At 38.0% G+C, this 24,432-nt stretch overlaps 3 protein-coding genes across 6 annotated transcripts; 2 read left to right on the forward strand and 1 right to left on the reverse strand.

Moving 5' to 3' along the window:
* Window positions 1–126: 126 nt before the first annotated feature.
* On the reverse strand, window positions 127–1,418 carry LOC143445221 (armadillo-like helical domain-containing protein 2). The gene has a single exon (XM_076944157.1). It carries the CDS (start codon window positions 1,364–1,366, stop codon window positions 575–577), a length of 792 nt encoding a protein of 263 aa, XP_076800272.1. The 5' UTR covers window positions 1,367–1,418; the 3' UTR covers window positions 127–574.
* A 164-nt stretch (window positions 1,419–1,582) lies between these two features.
* LOC143446425 (polycystin family receptor for egg jelly-like) lies at window positions 1,583–18,770 on the forward strand. 4 transcript variants are annotated; one of them, XM_076946043.1, is made up of 22 exons: window positions 1,583–1,656; window positions 2,062–2,777; window positions 4,974–5,253; window positions 5,432–5,635; window positions 5,740–5,925; window positions 6,030–6,260; window positions 6,377–6,549; window positions 6,693–6,816; window positions 6,944–7,180; window positions 7,408–7,569; window positions 7,716–7,823; window positions 8,013–9,376; window positions 10,181–10,327; window positions 11,206–11,366; window positions 11,541–11,833; window positions 11,989–12,232; window positions 12,353–12,574; window positions 12,782–13,246; window positions 13,380–13,899; window positions 14,075–16,036; window positions 16,157–17,146; window positions 17,500–18,424. In XM_076946043.1, exons 1-21 carry the CDS (start codon window positions 1,611–1,613, stop codon window positions 16,391–16,393), a joined length of 8,082 nt encoding a protein of 2,693 aa, XP_076802158.1. In that variant the 5' UTR covers window positions 1,583–1,610; the 3' UTR covers window positions 16,394–17,146; window positions 17,500–18,424. The 4 variants fall into 4 exon arrangements, with proteins under 4 accessions (XP_076802158.1, XP_076802159.1, XP_076802160.1 ...); XM_076946044.1 differs by having other exon boundaries at window positions 11,541–11,686; XM_076946045.1 differs by lacking the exons at window positions 1,583–1,656; window positions 2,062–2,777 and adding an exon at window positions 3,833–3,883 and having other exon boundaries at window positions 17,500–18,770.
* A 2,797-nt stretch (window positions 18,771–21,567) lies between these two features.
* On the forward strand, window positions 21,568–24,309 carry LOC143445895 (glutathione S-transferase 1-like). The gene is made up of 4 exons (XM_076945281.1): window positions 21,568–21,813; window positions 21,900–22,044; window positions 23,358–23,493; window positions 23,815–24,309. Exons 1-4 carry the CDS (start codon window positions 21,614–21,616, stop codon window positions 24,015–24,017), a joined length of 684 nt encoding a protein of 227 aa, XP_076801396.1. The 5' UTR covers window positions 21,568–21,613; the 3' UTR covers window positions 24,018–24,309.
* The last annotated feature ends 123 nt before the right edge of the window (window positions 24,310–24,432 follow it).

A 24,432-nucleotide genomic window follows, 5' to 3' on the forward strand; every position in this document is an offset into this window, starting at 1 on the left:
AGAAGCGGTTCTGAGACTGCACGCTTCGCTTGATTCGTCATTATGGCCTTCTGGTGGAACTACTCGAGTTTGCGAAAGCTATTTTTGGCGATACGTCACATACAAACATTTTCAGTGCTAACCACACGCTTTGTTTGAAAAAGTAAGACTTCATACAACAGCTTCCAATACCACTCGTTGTTTTTGCAGCGTTAGGAAAGCTTTTCAAGGTTCGATTAATATTTTATTAATACAACAAAGTGTCACACTCGAAACGGCAAAAACCGAATTTTTTAAAACAGAATACAGACGCAGGTTCAAATTGAGCAACCAATAGTTAACTTTCGTCAATGAATGAGCAAAAATGGAAGGATTTCTCTATACTCCCGTTCACCCAACCCTGTTTGCTACCTTACGTATTATAAGAAGTTGCGTGATTTTTAGCTACGTAGGCTACGACGAAATTGCGCTGACGTTCACCTGTTCGCACGTAATACGCTTAGGTATGTCACCTACGCATTATACCATTCTGTATGTTGCTTACAAGTTTAGGTTTACGCAAATGAATTATAGAAGTTAAAATTACCACAATTTACTATTCTTTCATCTCGGTTATTATTAACAGTTTCGAACGATGTAAAGTATTTTCAGCTGTTTTATCAATCACAGTTCCTACACTGAGTTTCTTTTCCGCTTTTAGAGGAGATTCCATAGACGGACGCAGTGAGTTGGATTCGCTTGTAGGTACTGAAAGGTTTTTCGTCGTAACTTTAATAGGTTCCAGGCCTGTCAATTTCAGTAGAATGTTTGCATAATTTCGTGAAAACCCAGTCCATTTCGATTGTGACGCGTTCCGGATGCTTTCATGGATAACTGTGTCTTTCTTTATCACTTGCAGACTTCGGATGTTGTCTAAAACCAAGCAATATAGGCAATACACCGCCCATAACTGCAGGGCGTCGTCGGATTTGACGATTATGTCTCCTACTAACAGCAACAAGCCCTCTGTAAAACATTCGTTCTGGTGATCTGCGTGATTAATTGTAATGTTGCCCAGCGATTTAAGGATGGCTAGCTTTAAATCCGCCCTTAAGCCCGCCCGATTCAACAGCTCGGCGTACTTTGGAATGAAAGCACCAGCACATTTGTTTGCCGGCGGTCCACCGGTATAGGCTAAGTAACCTATCTTTTCAATGGCTTTCGCCAAAGTCGCAGGAGAAATTAGATCTTCGTCAAAGAGTTCAAAATTCTTGGCAGCCCGTGATATATCACGTTTGTAAAGATTTTTTTCTGCATCAAAAAGCGTGTCATCCTCCTCTTCAGATGAGAGAAACTTGAGAACGTTTCCGAGTCTCCGAGACAAACGTCTAGCGAAGGAATTAAACATTTTAAAAAGGGAATGTTTCCACTACTGGGACAAAAATATAATTCGTAATGAGTTGACTTTATCTCAATTTCTAATCTTGCAAATAAAACATTTTGTTGTTATTGACGGATATCACTTTTCTATGACGTCATAATAGCTTACATTACTACTGATGATACGTTAAAATATTGATCGAAAATTGTGATAATTTTCAAGATTTTTTAAAAGGCACAGGACAAAAAAAAGAAAACTACGCCTGGACGCCATGTCCCTGTGGTTATTAATTTCTATTGTTGCACTGCCAGCTAGTGGTAAGTTTATTAGATATTATGCTGCCACTATTTTTCTATAATGTATCATTGAGTAGAATAAGACATATTTCTTGATTAAGCGTATTTGCAATACCAATATACGCATATAGAGAAAGGTTGTCACTATGTCATCGGAAAAATCTTACGTTTGAAGCTTTCTTTTCAGATTTTTGTTAATCTAATTAAAATATTGCGGTATAGTCATCTAAATCTCATCTAAATTTACCTTTTAACATAATTTTAAGTTTATTTAAACCTTCAGTAGCTAAAACCAAACTTCTACATAGGCTACAATACATTCTGCTAACTAAATCACTTATCTTAAACAACACGCTGCGTAAACTAATTAGGAAGAAATATTTAGTTTAGTAACGAAAACACAAATATTGTATCCTTTGTTCTTAGCTTTCACCCCCGTGCTTTCTCCTGTTACCTGGTTATCCATCACGCTGAAGAACTCAGCAATAAACTTTGAGACAAAAGTTGACACAAATACAAGTGGTGGACATCTGAATGTAGATTTGATAAAGGACAAGGTATATCTTATTACCGGTGAAACTGATGGCGAAGGCGTCAAATGGTTTTGGGTGGAAAATGTCTCGAAAATAGAAGTAGATAAAAATGTCTTTTATTTGCAAGTGGGCGACAATAATGGTCAAAAGGATTTTAACATAACTTTAAGCAACACAGTTTCAACGTTCAAAGCGACTTTATCAGTGAAAAATGTTGATTTTATTAAAAAAGTTGGAAATGATTTGCTGGAAGAGGTCGCATTGTTCAATGATAACCCCCAAAAAGTTAACGAGAAAGTTAGTTTTGTGGCGATTGTTCACAGCAGTGAAGAAGCTATTTTAAGTCAAGCCAGCAACATAACATTTGAAATCTTCTTAGAAGCAAACAACGTGGTTATAGATAATCTGTCAAAGCAGGGATCGCAATTAGATTGTTTCAGAAGTATTGAGCGAGATCCTCATTCTTTAATTTCGAAAAGTGAAAATCCAATCGAAAGCTTTGAAAAGACAAAGGAAAAGGCAGAATTTCCCTATTATTGTACTGTCGCTTTTGACTACACTTTTCCCAATCCTGGCCTTATTTCTGCTTCCATCGACGTTTGGCAAAAGGTAAGGCAAATTTTTAGTTGTTGTTTTACAAAAAGTTTGTTTATTTATAATTTCCGCTTTCTTGAGTAACTCCTCGTTGATACAGACATCAATCAACAAAGTTTCCAATAACCATTGGCAATAATTAGTTAGGCACTGTTTCGTTCCAAATTTAATAATAACATCAGATTTGGTTTACGTTGTTGAGAGGTTTGAAATATTATGCTAATTTTCAACCTGAATTGACATGCTATTTTTTCCAAACCCCAAATCGATTTAAAAATGAATTCACTAATTCAGTCAAACCCAAGCTCTCACTTTTCATGAATAAAAGTAAATTTTGTTAACTTTTAATAAATCAAACCAAAATTGTTGGAAATAGGCGTAACTCGCATTTTAAAGTTGGGGTTGATTTGTTTGATTGTAGTGTTTCTAGTGTAGGACTATAGGCAGGGTTGCCATACCGTCCTTATTTATAAGATTTGTCCTTATTTTAAAGGTCCGTGTCTTAGAAAATAAGTTTGTCCTTATTTCTAAGAAATGTCCTTATTTTCACTTTCGTCCTTATTTTTAGGGCGGATGTGGGCACTTTTGTCCTTATTTTGGGCATTTTGTCACCTTACGATACCATTTTGTACCAAAGAGATACCAAAATTATGAACATGCAGATAGTGTCTTGTTTTTTTTTTTTTTTTTTTAGGAACATTGCTTGCTTTCTCTTGTTGTACACTGTTTAAGGTGTTATTCTTCGTTCGTTTTCTAGTCGTCCTTATTTTTGAGTTGAGACTGATGGCAACCCTGACTATAGGGTATGGTTAGTCCATGGTTAGCCTATGCTAATTTGGAACAAAATTTTGTTCCCAAAATTGTTTCATGAAACAAATTTTTGTTCCGAAAACGGAAAAATTGTTTCTGAAACAATATTTGTTCTGAAAATTGTTTCGATATTCATTTCATGAATGGTAATTAAAAGCAAATTTTGTTCCAAGAAAAAATATACCATAAATATACCACAAGATACGTCATAACCACTAAGAGGCGTTAAAAGCGTTGACAACGGTCGTCTGCTTCTTGGTCAAAAGATGGTAGCCTACTGGTAACCTATGTCGCAGATGTACCGCGAACCGGTAAGCTACTAATGTTTGGGGGAAAATAGAAGTTTTCAAAGGAAACAATCTTATAACTACATGGAAACTCTTAAATCTGAGGGAAAAAAGCGTTATAACGAAAAACTATTCATTTCTGGCCTGAAAGAATGTCCGTACAAAATACCTGCAGATTGCTTTAAAAATGACATGAATGAATGGCCAAACTTGGAGTATGCCGATATTTATGATCACTTAATTCAGAAAAATGCAAAGACTGCAGATGATGATACTTTTTGCCTAATTTCATGCTACTGCAACCTGGCCTCTACATAATGTGTTGGCAGCGTGATCAGCTTCTATTTCACCTGGTGCCAGTCACCGAATTTAGAAAAACTATATCGGTAGACGGCTTGCTGGTTATGGAGTTGGTGTTTGCTTACTTCGGTAAACGGCAACCGGTGACGTAGATAGGCCTACTTGCTTTTCCGGCTGCAGTTTACTGACATAGAAAAATATTAATATGGTAAACGGCAATTATAATACCGGTAGTCAGTGAATTAAAATGTTTGCTAATTTTCAACTTAAAACAACGTATTAATTTTTCCAAAGAGTAATTTAACTTAAAACTAATCTCCTCTGACCCAAATTGTTACTTTTAATGATTAAATTAATAGCTAGGCTGCGAATTGAAATAGACACTATTTTCAAACTTAAAATCACCGTTTTCCAATGTCTAAATTAACTAAAAACTAATTCTCTCCGATCCAAACTCTCACTTCTAATGACTAATTCATATATATAAAAGATGAATTTGAATAAAAGAGAAAAAAGTCAAACATTAGCAAGATTCAAACCGAAGACCTCCAGGCTCCAGTATTTGAGCCCCGTCGTTAACCACTACGTTACCACATTGCTTTCTTCCCCTCATCTAAATTGAGAGTGATGAACCCATCAGCATCAGTATGTTGTTAAGACTTTCCTCAGTTTGAGGATAAAGATTGTGATACCATATCGTACTTATGAAGTTGGAAAAATAAAAGTATTGTTTTCAATTTTCATGTATTCAAAATATTCACTACTATCTACATAGTTTTTAACTCTTATCCAACTATTGGTATATTTTTATTAGACTACAAAGGTGAAAGGAAAGAGTGCAGTATGCATCACTGCTAATTCACTATGTCCACCACCATCTATAAAGATAAGTGGCATAGCCAAACACACTGTGATACCAAGTCAGTCATCAGTCTTAACATACAAAGTAAATGATGAGATCCAGCTGAATGCAATTGTCAATCGCAATGAGTGTTTGGATCAAGGTTCTAATGTTCTATCTGCTTTGCATGTCATCCAAATGAAGGAGCTCCAATTAAAATTGAATTCTCCCATAGCATACTGGCTATTAAAAGGCAAGCAAGATGTTTAAAAAGTTGCTTAATATTGTAAAATTGATCCTTATTGTTGGGTTTTACAAGCAAACTAGCTTAAATATATTCAACAGTTTGCTTGTAATGGTTTTAGTATGACCATCATGTTGCAGTTAAAAAACAATAACTGTTTGAAATATGTTTGAACATACTTTTCTAGGTGTAACAACTGTCCACATTCCATTCATTTCCAATCCAGCATTCGGCTCAAGCAGTCTTTATTTGCCTTCTGGCAGCTTGGATCCAGGGAGTTATTTTGCTGTGTTCTCCTTAACGGAGCAACCATACTGTGGTCCTGATTCCTACTTTGTTGCTGATGTGGTGAAACTCCAGATTAATCCGAATCCCTTGAACGCAATCATAGGTACAACAGCTTAGTGGCTATGGTTTTGAATCGACTATGTGGTCTTTGCTTAGAGTTTGTTTTTGCCATTAACAATTACTCCTTTTTTGCTGTATCTCTTACAGTCGGAGGATCGTTTGTGGAATGGCCAATATTGCAACTGAATGCTTTTAAGCTGAATGGTTTAAAATCTCTTGAATTTTGGAGTCCATTTAGTGGTATAGTGATCAAATGGTTATGCCATCGTCCATGGCAAGCAGAGGATTTTAGGAGAATGTTACAGGAATTAAATGAAAAGAAATCTTTAACTGGTATTGTATATTGCTAAATAACTGAATTAAAACTGGATGAAGACAGAGAACTGGAACCACTTGACTACCTGACCTATCAACATAAAACAATTTTTATTTCACAGTAATTCAGTCTAATAAAGGAGGCTGTTTCAAAAAAGGCTTTTTACTTAGAGATGAAGATTTAGAAACAAATCCACTAGAGGCCTGGGATTTACGTGTTATTTATTTAAACAAAACACAGTTTTTACGTGATGATGGAGATTACATTATTACTATATTACTGTTACGTGATTCCACAAGCGATGTCGCCCTTTTTCATCAAACGGTGAAGGTTACCTTTCGTATCGGCCCAGGTAACCCTGGCTAAACATTTTGCTCTTAATGGTCTTCATGATTTGGTCTACTTTACTTTATGGCATTTTTCCTGGTTTCTAGCTGTTTATGTCTTTCTCACCTTTGATTCCACCAGGCGTGACCGCTGGAATTGAATGCGTTGAAAACTGTGGTAAGCCTGTTGTTAGAAGTAGACTTTTACGCTTGCGTGTTCTGTGTGGAGGTTGCAAGCGTTTAAAACTGAAAACACATCAGAATCTTGTGTACAAATGGTTGCTGACAACACCTAGTGGTGAAATCTTAGCAAAGGTAAAGTGTACATTTTTATATAGTTTCCAATTTTACTGTGTTAATTCAATTTCTTCCGTCACCACAATCTTTTGTCGCTCTGTCTTTCCAGTATTGCTCTATTTTGTCATTTTATGTTTGCAGTGATAGTTATTTTGTTATAGAGCAAGGTTGAAAGATACAGAAATAATTCTGATAACACATATGTGGTTGTTCCGAGTGATTTTAAACATGTTGGTCAGATTAGTGCAGAGCTAGAAATGATGATCGATGGAAACCCTGGTCAAAGTTAGTATTGTTATAATGGTACGCCAACACTGTCTTGCTATTGTAACGTAGATTCTGTATAGTTTCCATTGGGATTTCAAATTTATACACAAATTTATGACTTTATCTTGGAACGTATTTAATGCAGCTTTATCTTCTGCACACTACATATTTGAGCTAGCCCCAGGACCATCAACTGGACTTTGTAATATTCAACCAACCTCCGGTGTTGCGATGAAAACAACGTTTTCAATCCAGTGCTTTAACTTTGGTGACAATGAATATGTTACATATAAAGTTTACTTATCTGATGATGTGCTACCAGGCCTTAGTTCAGACTTGCAAGAAACTGTTGTTTATGATGGAGCAGATAACACAATTAAAGGTCCTTTTTTCTAACGTTTAATGTTATGTATTTTAAAAGTGGATAGTCACAGACTCACAGGTAAATCATGTTAATATTCAAATATTCAAATATATTCAGAAAATGGCCATGTCTTCATCGATTCTACTACTTCAACATTAATGCAGTAATGCATGTACTTTTTATCACAATATGAAGCAATTTGTAATCGTTTGTAAAATATGAACTGTTATTGTTTGAATTTTAAGATTTATTGCTTCCTCCTGGGAGGAGTGAGTTTGGCTATCGATTAAAAATTCGCATTGTTGCTACAAACACTCACGGAGATGCTTCATTTACTGTTGTTTATTGCCAAGTAGCTCAACCAGCTTCAGAAGATATCTTGTCACTGTTAGGTTCTGGTGTACTGGGTGGGTTACATTTACGATTATTGAAAGAATGTAAATTTTTGGTCTTGTTCCCTGCAAACCTGTTGATTTCATTAACGGAAAGGTCTCGATTTGTTTATTTACCTATTTTAGTTTTATTAGAATGCATATTTTACTTTTTTTTTCAGAAAAGAATTCACTGCTTAAACAGTTGATAAAAACTGGTTACATAAACGGACCAATTCCATTCATTACTTCTGCGACTGCTGTGATGAAAGCAAGCCCACCTGATTTAAGTGAGGTTCGGTACAATGGTTAACATTCATATAATGTTAACTTCAGCTTCAGGAAATCTCTGCAGTATTCATAAAGTATACAAAATGTAGAGTATAGATACCAGATAGACAATGACAATTCCAAGATAGGAATCATTTGTGGGAATTATTGACTTATTATGATGTAAATTATAGTATTTGATATTTCAGACATCTCTGCGTCAGTTTATGTGATAGCCGGTGTGACCATGGCGGAAGAACTGAAGAAGCTAAAGCCAAATAGTCTAAGTGATGCAGCGCGAATCTTTCATGCTGTTGCAGATATATGTGAATGCATGAAAGGTTTCGCTCCGTTTGTAGAAGGATTACATGCTGAGTCCATAATAAATTCAACTAGATGGATTGTTGAGTCTTTGACTGCCAGTATAAGAGATGTGCCAGTAGCTTACATCTCCATAAACTACCCTCATGTAAAAACACTTCTAGTGTCAGCCATGAATGTTTTCTCTGAATTAACTCAGCTTGCCAGTGAAACTCCATCAGTCAGTGTAGCTGAGCAAATGGAATCCTTTAAACAACGAGAGAAAGTTTTACGGATGATGGACAAGCTGAACAAAATCAGTAAAAATTTTAAAGAAGTGTCAGTCACTGAAAATGAGTTAGTAGAGATAATACATCCTGTCCACAATAATTCAAACATGAATCCGAAATCTACCACCAACAAAGGCCTGGTCGTTACGAATTCTTTTGTGAACGATACTGAAGATGAAAAATCAGTAGCTGTGTCAACGTTTTATTACAACCCATTCAAAGCTAAGATTGCTCAAAGGAGCGTAAGGAATTCCAGTGAAATTAATCTTCCTGTAGTTGGCATGTCAGTGCTCAGGATGGGAAATGGATCAACAAACGCATCCTCGACCACGAGTCCGAAACTTCATCAGAAAGCCCCTAGCGATTTCAAATTGTTTCTTCCCCTGAAAGCATTAGCCGGACAGCATGATGATGTCATAGAAACCGAAGCAATTACCTCAATTTACCTTCCCCCACCCTGTCATAAAAATACATTGGACTTGAAAGAGATAATTGAGTCGCGGGAAAATTCGCATCAGCACATAGCAAACTTTCAAAAAAAATGTGGTTCAGCTTTATTAGAAATTAATTTGGATTCAGGAAAACTTGAAGTTGAGAGCAGAAAAAGATCACTTTCTGCGAAGAAGCGATCTGCAGATGACGAACCTGTGGCATTCCTTGTGTTTCGTGTAAAGCGTCCTTGCCGTTTCCCAAATCTTCCCTGCATTGGAGTCAATTTTGTCAAGTCAACAAAGCCCTCTTCATCCTGCTCTGGTGGAAATTGTGACGATGAATACGAAGTGATTCATTTTGTCGCTCTTCCGAAACAGAGATTTGTTGACGAAGGCGTTGCTGAAGACCCATGGAGCATTCCAATCACTAATAATCTTCTTAAACATAATACAGAAGATAAACATTCGACCGTTGTCCTACTTGTTGAAGACTTGCAAGGAGATCCCCTCTATGAAAAAAGGAATACTTTTGATGTGGAAAATCATCAAAAAGTATGAAAATTTACAATTTTCACCACTGTTGAAAATTATTTCCTTGGAATAGTTAGAGATGCCTGGCTACCGTGAATATGCATGAGTTTTATGTATGTTCTCTCTTTAGGGATCACGAGAAGTGACCGTGAACAAACTCACCGGCGACAACTGGTAGTGGACAACTGACCGGCAACAAATTGGCTGGCGATCAAATTAACCGGCGACAAATTGGCCGTCAAAAGGTCAAAATTCTAATTCACTATCTAGTCGCTATCTAGTCACTATCCAATTTAGTATGTGTATTGCAGTCAAGGTTGCCACTCGTAGAGTTTTTTGGCCCCTTGTAGGGTGTAGGGTGACCCTACGGGTTTTTCACCTTTATTCATAGATTTCCTATTGTTACATGCATTTTCCCGGTCTAGACGAGTTGTTTGATGAGATTATGAAACAATGCGTTGTAGCCTATCTCATGTTGTAACAATGGACTCATTGCAATAACAATGGACACTTTAGTTAAGTAAATTGTCAGATTGAAGCTGTACGTATCATACGTATCATTACATATCATATACTACCATCAACTTAAACACAATAATTCAGCACTTGCACGGTCAATTTACCTCCCGGTCAATTTTCATTCCGGTAAGTCTGTTCCCGGTTAGTTTGTTCGCGGTCAATTTACATCACAGTCAGTTTGTTCGCGGTCAATTTACGTCACGTTCAGTTGTCCCCGGTGAGTTTGTTCGCGGTCATATGTCGTGGAACCCTCTCTTTAGCAATACTACTACTAGTTTTCTACTTTGTTCACTTATTACTTGGTAGGTTATTATAAACATGTTGCGAGCTGATTGCTTTGCTTGGATCAACAATCTTGAGGAATGGAATTCCGCCAATTGCAGCGCCGGAACTTTTGTAACAAATGGAAGGTTATTGTGCAAATGTAAACAAGACTTACCAGATGGACTTGAGGTAAAGAGTAAAATTAAACAAATGTTGTAAGTGTATGCATAACTGTTATCTACAGCATTTATAATGAAAGTATTTTGATGGGATGCTTTACGGCATTATTTTACAAAAGTTTTCCCACCACAAATTCTTTTGAAAATATTTGTGGTCTCCACAAGCACAGAACACTCTACGAAAAATTCCTCCAAAAAGACCTTCACAAATATTCTTCTAAAAGAAATTTTGAGACTTATTAAATTTAAAATTTGTATGAGTTGTACGCTATAATATCGCCCAGCTACACATGTAAAACTTACACCAGTTTTGCTCCCCTATTTAACCTTAGGCAATCATGTGCTGTAACAAAAAAACGTCTTTGTGCCTTACAATGCATTTGATAACTCAACCGTACTTGTATTGTTATGTTGCAATAACCATGAAGTAAAAGCCATGCTGATTTGTCTCATCAACTGGCTGTGATAAAAAATATTTGCACCAATAAACAGTTTGCACTAAACTTTCTTCATACTAAAGGGCATTCCATAGCAAAATGATTAATAACATATATATGTATTTGTTTGAAGAACATAGTGTCTACTGTCTGAGCTAATTTCGTTATTTGTTTGTTATTTTTTGAGATAACAAGTACTAGTTATGCTTTGGCGACCACAAAAACACTTTGAGTAAACAAAAATTTCAAATTAAAAAGTTTCGAGTTAGTGTTAGTTATTTGCATGCATTTCATTGGGTGGTTCATGGGACCAGTGAAGTTATGTTGAGCCAAATATGTCAAGTTAAACCAAATGCAGTTATCAAAACTTTTCTCTACAATGAAAAGGCTTAGTAAGATCTCACAGACGAAACACAACCACATTGTGTAATGTTGCAATTTATATTTTCAGATTCCGCTGATGTTTGCTGCCAGCTTGATAATTTTACCCAATGCAATTAACTTCTTAGACATGGGTTCATTACTCTCAAAGCTCTACAACAATGCCTACATTGTTCTTACTGTTATGATTTGGTGGTTTGTCTTCCTTCCCGCCTTTGCGTGGTCTCGGAGGTGAAGATGTTTAACATCACTTTTGTTCCATGCAACAGTTTTCTTTGCTGTCATTTTTTTGCCAATCAAACCATAGGATCCTTGGTAGCTTTCGTTCGTTTTTTTGGGCAATAATTATGCATATTATTATGCTTAAAGATGGTGGAAACACTTTTTAAGTTTTGTTGTCCATAGACAGGACAAATTGGACCAACTCAAGAGGAAAATTGTAATCCCTTCTGATAGTGATCCTCGAGATAGTTTTTTGTATGAGGTTGTTGTGTTCACTGGTGTCATGAAAACTGCTGGGACATCGGCGAATGTCACAATTGTTCTTGAGGGTGAGAATGGCGTATGTAGCTTGCCACATGTCATCAGCAATTTGTCGTCAGGATTACTGCAACGCGGTTCGGTCGATACTTTCCTTATAACGTCAAGTAACAACCTTGGCCAAGTTGCATCTGTCAAACTATGGCACGACAACAAGGGTACCTTCATTTTTGTGTGGATGTATTATTTGTGAATGTCATTTTTTAACGTTTGATTTTTTCGAGCGAAAACTCAAATTGTCTAAATGCAGTAGGTCAGCTCTAAAGGCCACGTGGTAATTATGTGTATATAAATGAAGAATGTCTTGTTGAAGGCTCCAATCCAGCCTGGTATTTGGAGCGGGTAGCAGTGTATGATCTTCAGGCCAAAACAAAACCATCCTCCTGCTCATTTTTCGTTGGATGGCGCTGGTTGGCACTGGATGTTTTCCCCTTTTCTTGTGAGCTGAAGATGAATAGAGCTACTAGGGAAGATTTAATCTCTTTCCAGACTCTTTGGAGAATCGGCTTTGTGAAGGAGGTTCAAGATGCCAACATCTGGACCTCTGCGTTTCACAGGTAAATGTCACCATTTCAGTGCTATCGAATATAAGTTAAGTTAACATAATCAGTGTCTTCTAGCGATATGTGTAATATATAACTTGTAACTACCTTATTTACAATTACAAGAATTTGTAGGCCTGCATGCAGCACTTTCTCGTGCACTCAGCGCATTGCATGTTGCTCAGTGGCTGTGTTTGGTTTTATGTTGGTGAGTATCATGTTTTATGGCTCAACTGGAGTGGATACTTATCGTGCTTCTGTGGGCTATGTTACGCTTGATCTATCCACAGCTGTATCAAGCGCCGAAGCTGCCGTACTCATGATGCCCGTCAATTATTTTGTTAACTATGTTTTTAGGTAATTAACGCCTGGCGTTGGACGATTTGATCCATGATAATCAAATAGAGTCTATGCTGCTGTAGAATAGCTTTGAAAAAGTTCATATAACAATCAATAATAATGAATATTGTAGTAGAGTGTTTACATATTCAAAACAACTTATAAAAATTATTTTATATAATTTCCTAAAGACTTTGTGTTCAGTGTTTGTTTAAATTTACATAGACATCTTCCGCCAGACGAGTTATCGCATCAAAGCCGTTCATCAGTTGAGATCACAAAGAAAGATACCACAGATAAAAGCAATGTATCGATTGTCATTGAAGACTGTAATGAGTGGCCTCATCCTTCAGGAATAGGCACAATGGATTTGACTGTACATCACATACATGCCAAACCAAGTTGGTTGAAAACACCAAATATGTATCTCAACCATCCTTCTGAAAGAAGCATAATAACTGGATTGAATGTGGAGGAACAGCACAACTCTCGCAGCGAAAATAGTGAGGAAATTATTCCTGCAGTACTTTCCAGGGAAGATTCTTCTCCTGTTTCTTCAGATCAGAGTGATACAGAAGTATGGTATGATGCAGTGACAGACTTACAGGAATCAAGAGACGTTTTTGCTCATGTGCTTGTGGATTTGTCAAAAATTCGAAATTTTGCTGCCAAGAATCTTAGTAGCTTTAGGTAAATGTCGTAAATGAACAATGGTAGTCTCAAATCAACGTCTGTTAGTGTTACACCGACTGTTCTAGTACAGTCTTCACTGCGTAACTGTTGCTTGAGTCTATATATTGACAATTTGTCATACAATATGCAGACAAGCAGAAGAATTCAAACATGAAGAACCTTCGGATTTTTCTCAGACGAACGTGTCGGTTCATTCAACCTGTATACCAAAAAGTGTTTTAAATACGAAGAGTGATGAAATGTGTGGAGTCCTCCTCTGTGAAGTAACATCATCTCATTATCCTCTGTATGGGTCCACCACCGGCTTAGATGAAGAAGAGGAACCTTGTAGTTCTGTAACTCTTCCGACAGTATCTAAGCCTTTAACCTTAATCAAGGAACCATTAATAACATTGGAGTTCGAAGAGGAACCAAACCAAGAAGTGAAACTCGTTGGGAATGATGAAGACGCAAATATCGGCAGCAGTTTTTTGAGTGAAAACAAGGACCAGATAATCACAGATTACAAGCTTCAGCTGAAGGAAAGCTTGAATTATCTTTTAGATACAGCCGGTTATCACCTCCCTAGTTGGACAAAGTGGTTGGCGTGGGGGGCCGTCCTAGTGCACTGGCTAGCAAGCTCCATTTTAACAGCTTTATATGGTTTGCAGGTAAATATTAATGCATTTTTAAGTAATAACGATATGAATTATTTGGTTAGTCACAGGTACTGTAGTTGCAGTTTTTTATGCAACCAGTTTATATCTGAGTATTGATCAGTTTGCTTTCACCCTTAAACTCACCGTAATGATGTCACTAAATTTTTACATTATTAACTTTTACTAGTTTGGTAACGAGAAGTTTCTTCACTGGCTGCTGACTTTCGCACTGTCCATGGTTCAGAACATGTTCATCATGACTCCATTACGGATGGTGTTTGTTGCCATATTGGGAGCATTCACTCATGGTGGAAAAGTTCAAATTGAAGACTGGATTGGATTCAGGGAGAGATGGGCGAGAGAAGAGGCCGTTGCAAGGTGGCAGAGGATGCAGGAAGAATATAATGATCGAGTTTTTGTGGACGCAACTTCCCGACTGGATGTTAAAGCTTACAAGATCCATCCTTTGGCATCTCTTCGTATGATCGAGATTCGGAAGTTGCCGTGGTGTTACAGGGAACCGACTTTCGATGAGTTGGAGAAAGCTGGACAGTTGAGGCTCACTGTTGCCCAAGTTCGGAGGTTTTGGTGGGAGGCTGTGTCTTGGATTCTTATGATGTTCTTCCTCACTTTCCTGGTCTTCATCCAGCGTGATTCAAGGCTGGTTGCTCTGGAGCAGGAAGTAAGATCCAACTTTGTCAACGAATTCGACTCCATACAGACGTACAATGATGTGTTCGACTTTCTGGAACATTCTCTCACTCCTTCTTTGTACAAGAAATTTGAAGAAACTGATTCGGAACAGTTTCATCTTCTCGGAGCTTTCCGTCTTCGTCAGCACCGCCTGATGCCCACCGAGTGTCCATCTTCGATCATGTCATCAAGTAGGAAATGTAAAAAACATGACGGCGATCCATTTTTGTCATCTAGCTATGACGTTGCCAGTTACCTTCCAAACTGGAAGGTCCATGACACGAATTCGTCACTAATTGACGACGTCAACGATTACATGCGATCAAATCCGTGGGAGTACTCGCAGCAGAAATATTACTTGGATACCGGTTACCCGTTGGGGAATTCCCTTAGGCGCTCATACTACCCCACAGGTGGGTACATGATCGACCTGGGTTATAGTTCAGAGGAAGTAACTGCCGTGATAAAGGGATTGAGAAATACGCAATGGATCAACCGGGATTCCGCCGCCGTTTTCGTCGATTTTTCAATTTTAAATCCGCAACTAAACTTGCTCACCAGCGTATCACTGGTCGTTGAAATATTGGCTCAAAGTGGATTTAACCATTACCACGATATAAATAGCTACAGGCCTCCGTATCTGTACAAAATGAGCGATGTCGGCGTGGCTTTGGTTCAGCTTCTGCACTTCGTCATCAACGGATTTCTCATCGCCGATCTTGTAAGTCAGTGCAAAAACTTGAGATGGAAAAGGAAAGCGGTCCTTAACTTCTTACTAGATGTTTGGAACGCTCTTACTATTATCACAGTCTTGTTATCACTGGCTGTGTATGTATTGTTTACCTTGCATGTTGTCAGTGCGTTTGTGATGTCACAAAGTCATCGTCAGGACCGATCCAGATTCTCTCCCTTCTTTGTCCCAGCAAGATATTCCAGGACCTATTTTTTCCTCCTGGCATTCCTAACTTTCTTCAGTTACATCCGCGTCTTGAAATTATTCCGTGGCAGCCACATCGTTTCTGTTATGCTGGACGCTTTGCACCATGCGTTTCACGAATTAATCGGCGTGACTTTTGTGACAGTTGTCGCTGTCCTCGCGTTCGGCCACGCCGCAAATTACATCTTTGGTACCCGTAAAGGCCCGTTTCGAAATGTCATGGCATCGGCGGAAACTCTTTATAGTTTGGTCGCCGGACTGGACGCCACTCATCCCGAACAAGGTGTCCACAGTGACATCTTGTGGGCATTTTTCTTCGCTATTTTTATGATAGTCGCTGTTTCAGTCTTTGTTAATCTTCACGCTGCTGTCATGGAGATAGCCTACCGGGACATTCACCGCTCTAGGCGTGAGCACAGGGAATATCCGGTCGAATCTCTTGCTCTTGTCTGGCTGTACGAGCAGGTCTTGTTGCTACTCGGTTTAACCACTTCTGCTTTCAAAAGAAAGCTAAAAAAGGTATTTAAAAGTTTCACCGCCTTAACCTCAATTTTTTGGTAGGACTTTATTGCACCAGTCATCTTTCTTACAGGCGTAGTCAGTAATCACAGTTTTTATGTTAATTTTTTTATCATTCAGGGGAGGTATTTGACTTCAAACAATTCAACGTCAGATGTTACATTTCATTCGGTGAACGAAAATAGAGACCAAACTTCTCAAACCAATTCCAGAAAATATGAAGCCGAAAGCCCATCGCCCCCTCCGAAACCCCCGTTAGTGAGAGCTCTTCAAGGACTAATAGAAAGACACGAAAAACGAACCAAGTTCAATCACATAACAGACCTACTAGAAAAGAGAATAAAAAGGTTTACGTAACTGGGTTATTTATAAACAGTCGTTGCGTTCGCCAATCAGGCCGGTATTTTCACATCTTTGAAGGTTATCTATCTGCCGGCTTCCTTGCGTGCTCTGCAATGAACGCAATGTCTGGGCCTCGTCTTTCAAGCTGTCAGAGATTAGGCGTTGCATACGAGCCAGAAAGTTTGAATCAGTTTGTATTAAAGGGGAACTTTAGACATAAAGGAAGCGAACTTGTTGCATAAATAACTTTCAGGAAATAACGATTTTTACTGCGACAAGTACATACTGAAAGAAGCTAGAGTTGTCGTAGAATATGAAAATTAGTGCGCATACGATTAATGGTCGACCAGAAAGTTACTTGCAAAGCAAATCTGCACATTACAAAGTAACGTGAAAGCTGTTTTATGTCAGTGTCGTCGACTACATAAAAATTACAAATAATTTCAAATGCCCAACAGAGAGAGCTGTTTGCATGAGGTTGACGCCTTGCCGCCACACAAGTAGGCTTGACATTTTCTTTAATCGGCCATAAAGCATTATTTTCTGAAGCTCACATTTACGCACCGGCTAGATTAGATTGATGAGCTTTCGATAGGGTGATAAATATGATCGTAGCAGGCACAAACAGACGTAGCTACGTCGTTTATATGCCAACGATTGCGTCGCTGATGTTTGAACTTACGCACAACTAGAAAGCGTGTTTGATTTACGACGATTTCCCAAGGGTGAAGGCATGGTGAACTTTATCAGCTGTCAAGCAAAGTGCCGGTTGGTATGCGTTAACTATTTCAACCACATATTTTAGTTCATATTAAACAACGAAAGCGTAGCTGAAGTTGTAATTAAATTCCATTCAAATCATTCAGAGAATTTTTAGAAAAGTAGGCTAAGTTATTTCAAGTCGGTTTCTACAAAGTTATAGGCCTGACTTAAGTGCCATTTTATCGTTTACATCTATAAATAACTGATTTGATTTCTGTGGTAAACAGATAGAATGCGAGATACCGAGTTAAGGTGGTAATGGAACTAAGGACGTGGCTGTGCATTGCTTTTGCTTTGCCCGTAGTAGTAGCTCAAGGAAGTGGTCAAAGCCGTGAATTAAGTACCTCATCTTCGCTCAGGAACGGAATTCAGAACGAGACAACAATGAAGAGCACTCCTCGACTTTACCGAAGGCATTTTACATTAGCTGGAAACAGGTCATGCCAGGATACGGGATGTGGAAAATTATCCAGGATGCTCTTGAGAAAACCACCTCGCAGAAAGCTAACATCCTTGGACGTTCCGATGGCTCTTCTTTCGCGGATGTTGGAAAAAGCTGAAGCTGAAGATCGGCAAGCAAGAATAATAAAGAACAGGCAGATGCTGGACAGATTAGGAAGATAAAACTCACCAGATGATATGCCCGCTTTATAGGTTTATTCCAAAATTCGAAGTTGCCGGCTCAGAGAAATTGAAGCCATTCCTTTTATTGTATTGTCACGGTTTTAGAAAAGTGCATTATTTTTGTTTTCAAAATAGTCCAACTAAGGTTTGGTTTGACTGCAAAATTACTTCTTATCTTGGGCGTTTGTAACTTTCCTTTCACCGCATGATATCATGTTTGTGTATAGGCTAGTCTGCAAATGCAATGCAAATTCATAGGGTTTGGACCTAACAAAACTTTAACACATTTTAAAGGAAAAAACGTCCGTATAGTTAAGCATCGAATAAGGGCAATGACATTTAAAGCGACAAAACGCGAAGAACAAATGAAAATCAATTTTTATGTTGCGTTTAATCTCGTGCTCGCTTAAAAGTATTGACGACTTGAACATTCCATTTGTCTGGACGGGAAGGTTTGTTTACTAACCAGATTTCTTTGCTCTTTCTTTGTTTTTGACCCTCATATGGTGTCAATGGTCGGAAGTGTGTCATGATAAGCTAAAATAAGGGCAACCTAATCGTAGCAATTCGATCGTATTATTACCAATATTGCCTTTTATGTCTGTTTGCCTTATAAGAGGGATAATTTTAATTAGGAACCTATCTATAATTGAGCGTGCAAATGAGCAAATTAATTAGGCAGGGAGCACTAGCTTCCTACGTTAAAAAGTCCGCCGTTATTATTTTCTTGTCTCGAAAATATCACAATGATTAAAATTGACCTTCCCTTGACGTCATTATTGTTTTCGTCTGACACCTGGTCATCCCCCGTGCTCTCCGTCGCCACCACGCCGTCGATTATTTTGAAACTTTGTTACTTCTTACGTCATAGGAAAAATTGTTATACATGTTTCATCTGATGCATTCTTATACTAATACGAAATGTCATGTTAGGAACTTGGGACCGCAGAAAAAATGTTGTCACTGCCATTTTCCTATAAAATTGAAGAAATACAAGACACAATTAAACGTTTGTATACTCATAAGAAATGTTTAATATACTCATTATAAAGAACGGCATAAAATCATGAAGACGTGTACGCAAAAGCTTCACGCTTTCGATAAACTTCTGTAATCCGGTCATACTGACTTTATAACCAAGTTGAAAATTCAAAATACTCACCGTAGGATGGTGCGTACCACTTTAAAACACGTTGTAGGCGTAATTGATGCTCAACACTGACAGGTATCGCATCGTTCGTTTTCACCGTTGACTGTGGGAAGCAAAGAGTGAGGTGCCGACCTCGTTATAAATTAACAAGGTAAGAAATATTCTCACAGTCCAATAACGAACAGGGAAAAGGCAACAGGGTCGCCAGCTAGAGTTTAAACAAGGATTGACTGCAAAGATGCTATGACAATGGAAGTTTATAGCAAGGCTGCTAAAACCAGGAAACGTTTACGTTCACACAAATAAAATAAAAATGAAAACGTTGAAAACATACAAGACTATCGATGCTTTTTGGAAGTTGCATCCTCCCACTTGCCCTTTACCTATTCAGTATCTGACCCTGTTTAACTGTAGCTTATCGCCTCATATTATAGTAACTTCCTCTATTATTTTTTAAAGGTCTGGTAATTTGGCGTTAAAGTTAACTTACACCATCCTACGCAACTATCACGCCATATAGCCTATAAAGACGGGCATTATATGTACGTTGTTCATATCGCATTAGTAATGACTCAATGTGAAAAGTAACCTTCAACTTAAAGCGTCCGGTATAATAAAATTATTGCTACAGTTTCTTGGCTTTAGTATACTGTATACTGTATTTATTATTTCCAAATAACCGCGGTACCCAAAGCTTTGCCTCTAAAATTCACAAAGAAACAGGTAAAAAAGGAAAACGAGAAAATACAACAAAACACTTTTCTGGCCGTAAAAAGCAATCCAGTGACATAGTTAATTGTCATCGCGGCACCAAAAATCAACATTTAGAGGAACTGGGTCTCATTAAAACATTGAAGTCCAACGATATAAAATAAACCGAGAGATTTTTGATCTTATTCAATATTTTCGCAAAGGATCTTACAATCCCGCCCAGATACCCAATGCCTGACCCATAACCCACATTTGTATAAAGGAACGTTTTGTTGGTAACTGGGCGCGTTTTGTTTGACGTTGTCCACTTCATCTAGAGGTTCGCCTTTTTGTAATGTCACCTTGGCAAACAAAGGCCTGGATTGAAAATTATCAGAAATATGAAATGGGGCAAACAAGATATATCTTTGGTGTTTGCCCAACGCAGTACTGAGGTAACGGCTAGATTAAAGTTAATATAAGTTAGCACGATATCCATTCGACGGTTTGTACAACAAACCACCAAGATACAATCACAGAAGGATTTAGGCAAAGAAAAAACAATGTTTTCAGGAAAAACCGAAATAGAGTGTAGCAGCCATAGAAAACAGCTACATGACAGTATGTGGACCACACAACTGAGCACTTGTTTCAATGTTTGATAAGATGGAGTAAAAATAAGTGGGGTAAGATGAAGTAAAAATAACTCACTGTATTTTGCAAATGTAAAATGCTTACGTTGCTTATTGACGTATGAGGCTAAGACCCCATACACCCTTCTATAGCCTGCTAAGGCACGTGAAAGGCGGATAGAGTTGTTTGTTTCATAACTTATGACAAGCTTGGCTGATTCCGTGCGAGGTCAAAAAATGACCTTAAATTATCCGTTGTGTCGCATAGAAGGCTAACTTTAATAAAACAATTAGCCAAATTGCTATTATAACCAATCTTAATCGTAACCTAACGATTAAGATTGGTCAAAGTCAAGTCAAGTCAAAAGTTGCATACTTTATTGTATCAAATGTTTGCGTTAGATAAGTTTCTTTTCATATGATGAACGCAGTTGGTTATATATGTATATATATATATCTTTACCATTTTATAGGTCTAAATACAAAATTTATTAGAGCCACATTTTGTTGAATTACCTATAACATAATATGTTTACCGTAATACTTCTCATTGTGCTAACCGCCATATAAAAACGTTATCGTATGTGTTTCATTGCCATATTTTCACATGATGTCACAATTTCCTAATTTTTGCCTAAAATGTAGACCCACCTAATTAGATTAAAGTCATGCTGCGTAATTCGTTTTCAATGACTTTATTATATTGATTTTGATGCTAATTTTATTTGTCCGGGCTCGTTAATGACCCTATGACAGGGGTCGGCAACCTACGGCCCGCGGGCCGGATCCGGCCCGCCATGCGAAATCGTCCGGCCCGAGACATATTAATTAGTTATCACAAGAATACGGCCCGCCGTGTCTTATTGAGTTTCAAACTGTAGTGTTAGCATTTAGCAATTATAGTATTAATGAAAATTCCGGCCCGCCAAAGAGTTGTACGCTCGACATTTGGCCCGTGACTAGCAAAAGGTTGCCGACCCCTGATTTAAGGGTAAGATATTCGCGTTTCAGAAAAGCTGTCCCGGCAGTTACGGCCCGCCAGTATATTTTATTTTATCAAATTGGCCCGCGGCTCAAAAAGGTTGCCGACCCCTGCCCTATGACTTAATATGTTATTGCAAAACAGGATCGCCAATATCGGGCTACGACTTAGCAAACGATTCAACATTTCACTAAAGAATTTCAGTTGTTATAACTTAGGCCTAATTTGCAATGGACTAGGGCACTAGGCTATATTCTGGTTATATTTTGGGAATAATATGTATCTTATACAGTATGTGAGTGTTCTTACGCAAGAGCCATAATCTCCAAAATATTATAATTGTTTTAAACCTTTGCTTTTGTTTTTAGAAAAGCGAAACATTTACCTTTTGAAAAATGGGCGTAAAGCTTTACCATTTCGGCCTAAGCCCGTTTAGCAGAGCGGTCCAAATGACCCTCACAGCTCTAGGTGTAAAATACAGCATTGAAACAATTGATTTGATGAAGGGGGAACAGAGAACTGACGAATACAAAAAGATCAATCCTCGTGGGAAAGTACCAGCCCTTGTCGACGGAAAACTGTCACTGGGGGAAAGGTAAAAGCATAGCAGCCCGTCAAGTGCTGCAACCTAAAATTTCGGTTTTACCTTTTTACCTCTCAGTAATAGTTTGCTTTGTTTAGCCGAGCTATTGCGTGTTACCTATGTAACAAATACGCGAGTGGGTCGAAGAAGACGCTGTACCCCAGCGCACCAGAACTTAGGGCAAAGGTTGACATGTTGCTCTATGTTGGGGAGTGGATCGCAGATACAATAGTAGAGTATTTGGTAAGAGCATCTCGTCTACATACACTGTGGCCTGTTACCGTCATCTCAATACATATCACTGAATGAATAAAACAATCTAGTCCAGTGTTTCTCAACCCCGAGTCCGCGGACTCATTTGAGTCCGCGTAAGGTTTTTGTGAGTCCGCAAGCCCATTAATTAATTATCGTATATAATTAGGCATAGGTCATAATTTTCGTGACGGTTTTTCACCTCAAAAAGTAGGGGTCGCAAGAGATACCTTGATGTGTTGGATATTTCAGAATAGTCTGACAAAGAAGAGCCTTGCTTATTTCTCTTGTTACGCTGGTGGCAATCCAAATCCTTAATTCTTTTGTTATCTCCTCCTTCCAACTCCTGGCGCTCGAATCACCTTCTTTTTTCTCTTTTTTAAAAGGAGTCAGGGCTTTTTTTGTTTCTTCCCAGATATCGGGAATGATGCACAGCTCATGGTTTTTGTGCGTTATATTGACACAAATGGCTATGAGGAGCAGTTTTTGCTTTGCCGTGCACTTGCCAAAAATACCACTGGAGAACAAATATTTAAGAAAGTGGATTCGTTCTTTAAAGAACATCAGCTTGAGTGGTCTGACTATGTGTCTGTTTGCGCTGATGGCGCTCCGTCCATGATGGGAAGTAAAAAGGGTTTTAAAAAAGTCGACAGATGTGTAGAGACAAGTTCAAAATTGCTTCTCTGAGTCAATTTTGGACGAATGTTCTGTCGAAGAAACCTAATCTAACTGACCTCTGCAAACAAACAACAATAGCTCTTTTGCCTTTTCCGACTACATACTTGTGTGAAGCTGGATTTTCAACTTTGGCTATGGTTAAAACCAAGTACCAGAACCAACTTCAACCGGAAGATGATATCAGATGTGCATTAACGACCATAATTCCTGATTTCGACAAATTTGCGAAACAAGTTTAACTTCAAGAACAAGATTTGTAGTGCATCTGTGCCCAATATACAAATCGCTTCTGCTTTTTTATCTTACTGTTTAGTGTTGAACTAACTTATTTTTGTTCCTATTACCTGAGTCCGCGAATACTTATGCTAATGGGAAAATAGTCCGTGGGCAAAAAAGGTTGAGAAACACTGATCTAGTCATTAATTTAAAATTTGCCGTCTGAGAAATGGTGGCATTTCATTGCTAAAGCAAGTCATCGGAGGTTTATTGTGTTGTTTTATTTGAAGTAGACAGTTTTTGAATTGACTAAAATAAATTATTGCTATGACAGTTTAATTCTGAATTTTGGGTTAATAACCGATTTTCTTACCAACAAAATTCACCACTTAATAATACGACTTGTTCAGAATATCGCAGGCGTGTTGTTTAGAGGGGAAAAGCCCAAAGATGAGAAACTCGCTGACGTCAAATCTTGCCTTCAGTATTTGGAAGATTGTCTTAAAGGCCAAAATTATATCGCCGGGGACAACCTCACGATCGCTGGTAAGTGCTGACTGCTGAGACTAATTCAGCTTAGTAAGAGAACAGTTGATTTTGAAAGATCATCATTCTACTGCAGTTGTAATGTCGATACAAAAACCTTTCTGGCTTCAACCCATATTTGAGGGTGTAGAATTCAAAGCAGTATGTCGTTAGTTTAATCTTTTAAAAAAATTGTAAACAAACAAACAAGTTTGACGAATTTTTTCATATTAAGCTTAATTTTGCATTAATAATAGGCTACGTTTTAATACTCCTTCAGCACACGCTTACTTGATACATACTGCTGCTTGCAGCAAAATCACTTTACGTCATTTTATTCAGATTTCTTTGCGGTCTGTCCTTTGCTTCTTCTTGAAAACGTCGATTTCAACGACTACGATCCCTACCCAAAGTTGAAGAAGTGGATCAACACTATGAAGAGTTTGAAATACTTCGATGAGATAAATAAGGAGCCGATGAAAATGTTCAAAGCAGCTTTTAACGAAAAGCTCAATCTTCCAGCCGCAAAACAAACCGGGTTTTAAGCTCGACAACGTTAGTTTAACGCATGCGTAGCACTCATGCATTTGATATACTTGTTTGCTAATTTTATGTACACTCACGCCGTATGGCTTAAAGGTTCGAAGCTTCTTTATTTAGCGTAACGTAAACCAAATTACTTCAGCAAAATTTGAGATTAAGTTGTTCCCAGAACTAATGTTAATAATTAATTAATCAACTGATAGCATAATTCATCGTTGTCTTTGCGTAATTTCGTGTGAGAACAAAAAAAATAATAGTGAAAAATAAAATGTTCTTAAGAAAACCATAATAATATATGGTTGGTAAGATAATACCGACGCCTTTTGATGTGGTTACAATTTCTAATTTGAAATGGTTGAAATGTGTAAGTTATACCCCACTATCTAAGCTGTCTCGATGATTGTGTAATCCTTAACA

The sequence above is a fragment of the Clavelina lepadiformis genome, chromosome 2, assembly GCF_947623445.1.
Source record: "Clavelina lepadiformis chromosome 2, kaClaLepa1.1, whole genome shotgun sequence".
Lineage (NCBI taxonomy): Eukaryota > Metazoa > Chordata > Ascidiacea > Aplousobranchia > Clavelinidae > Clavelina > Clavelina lepadiformis.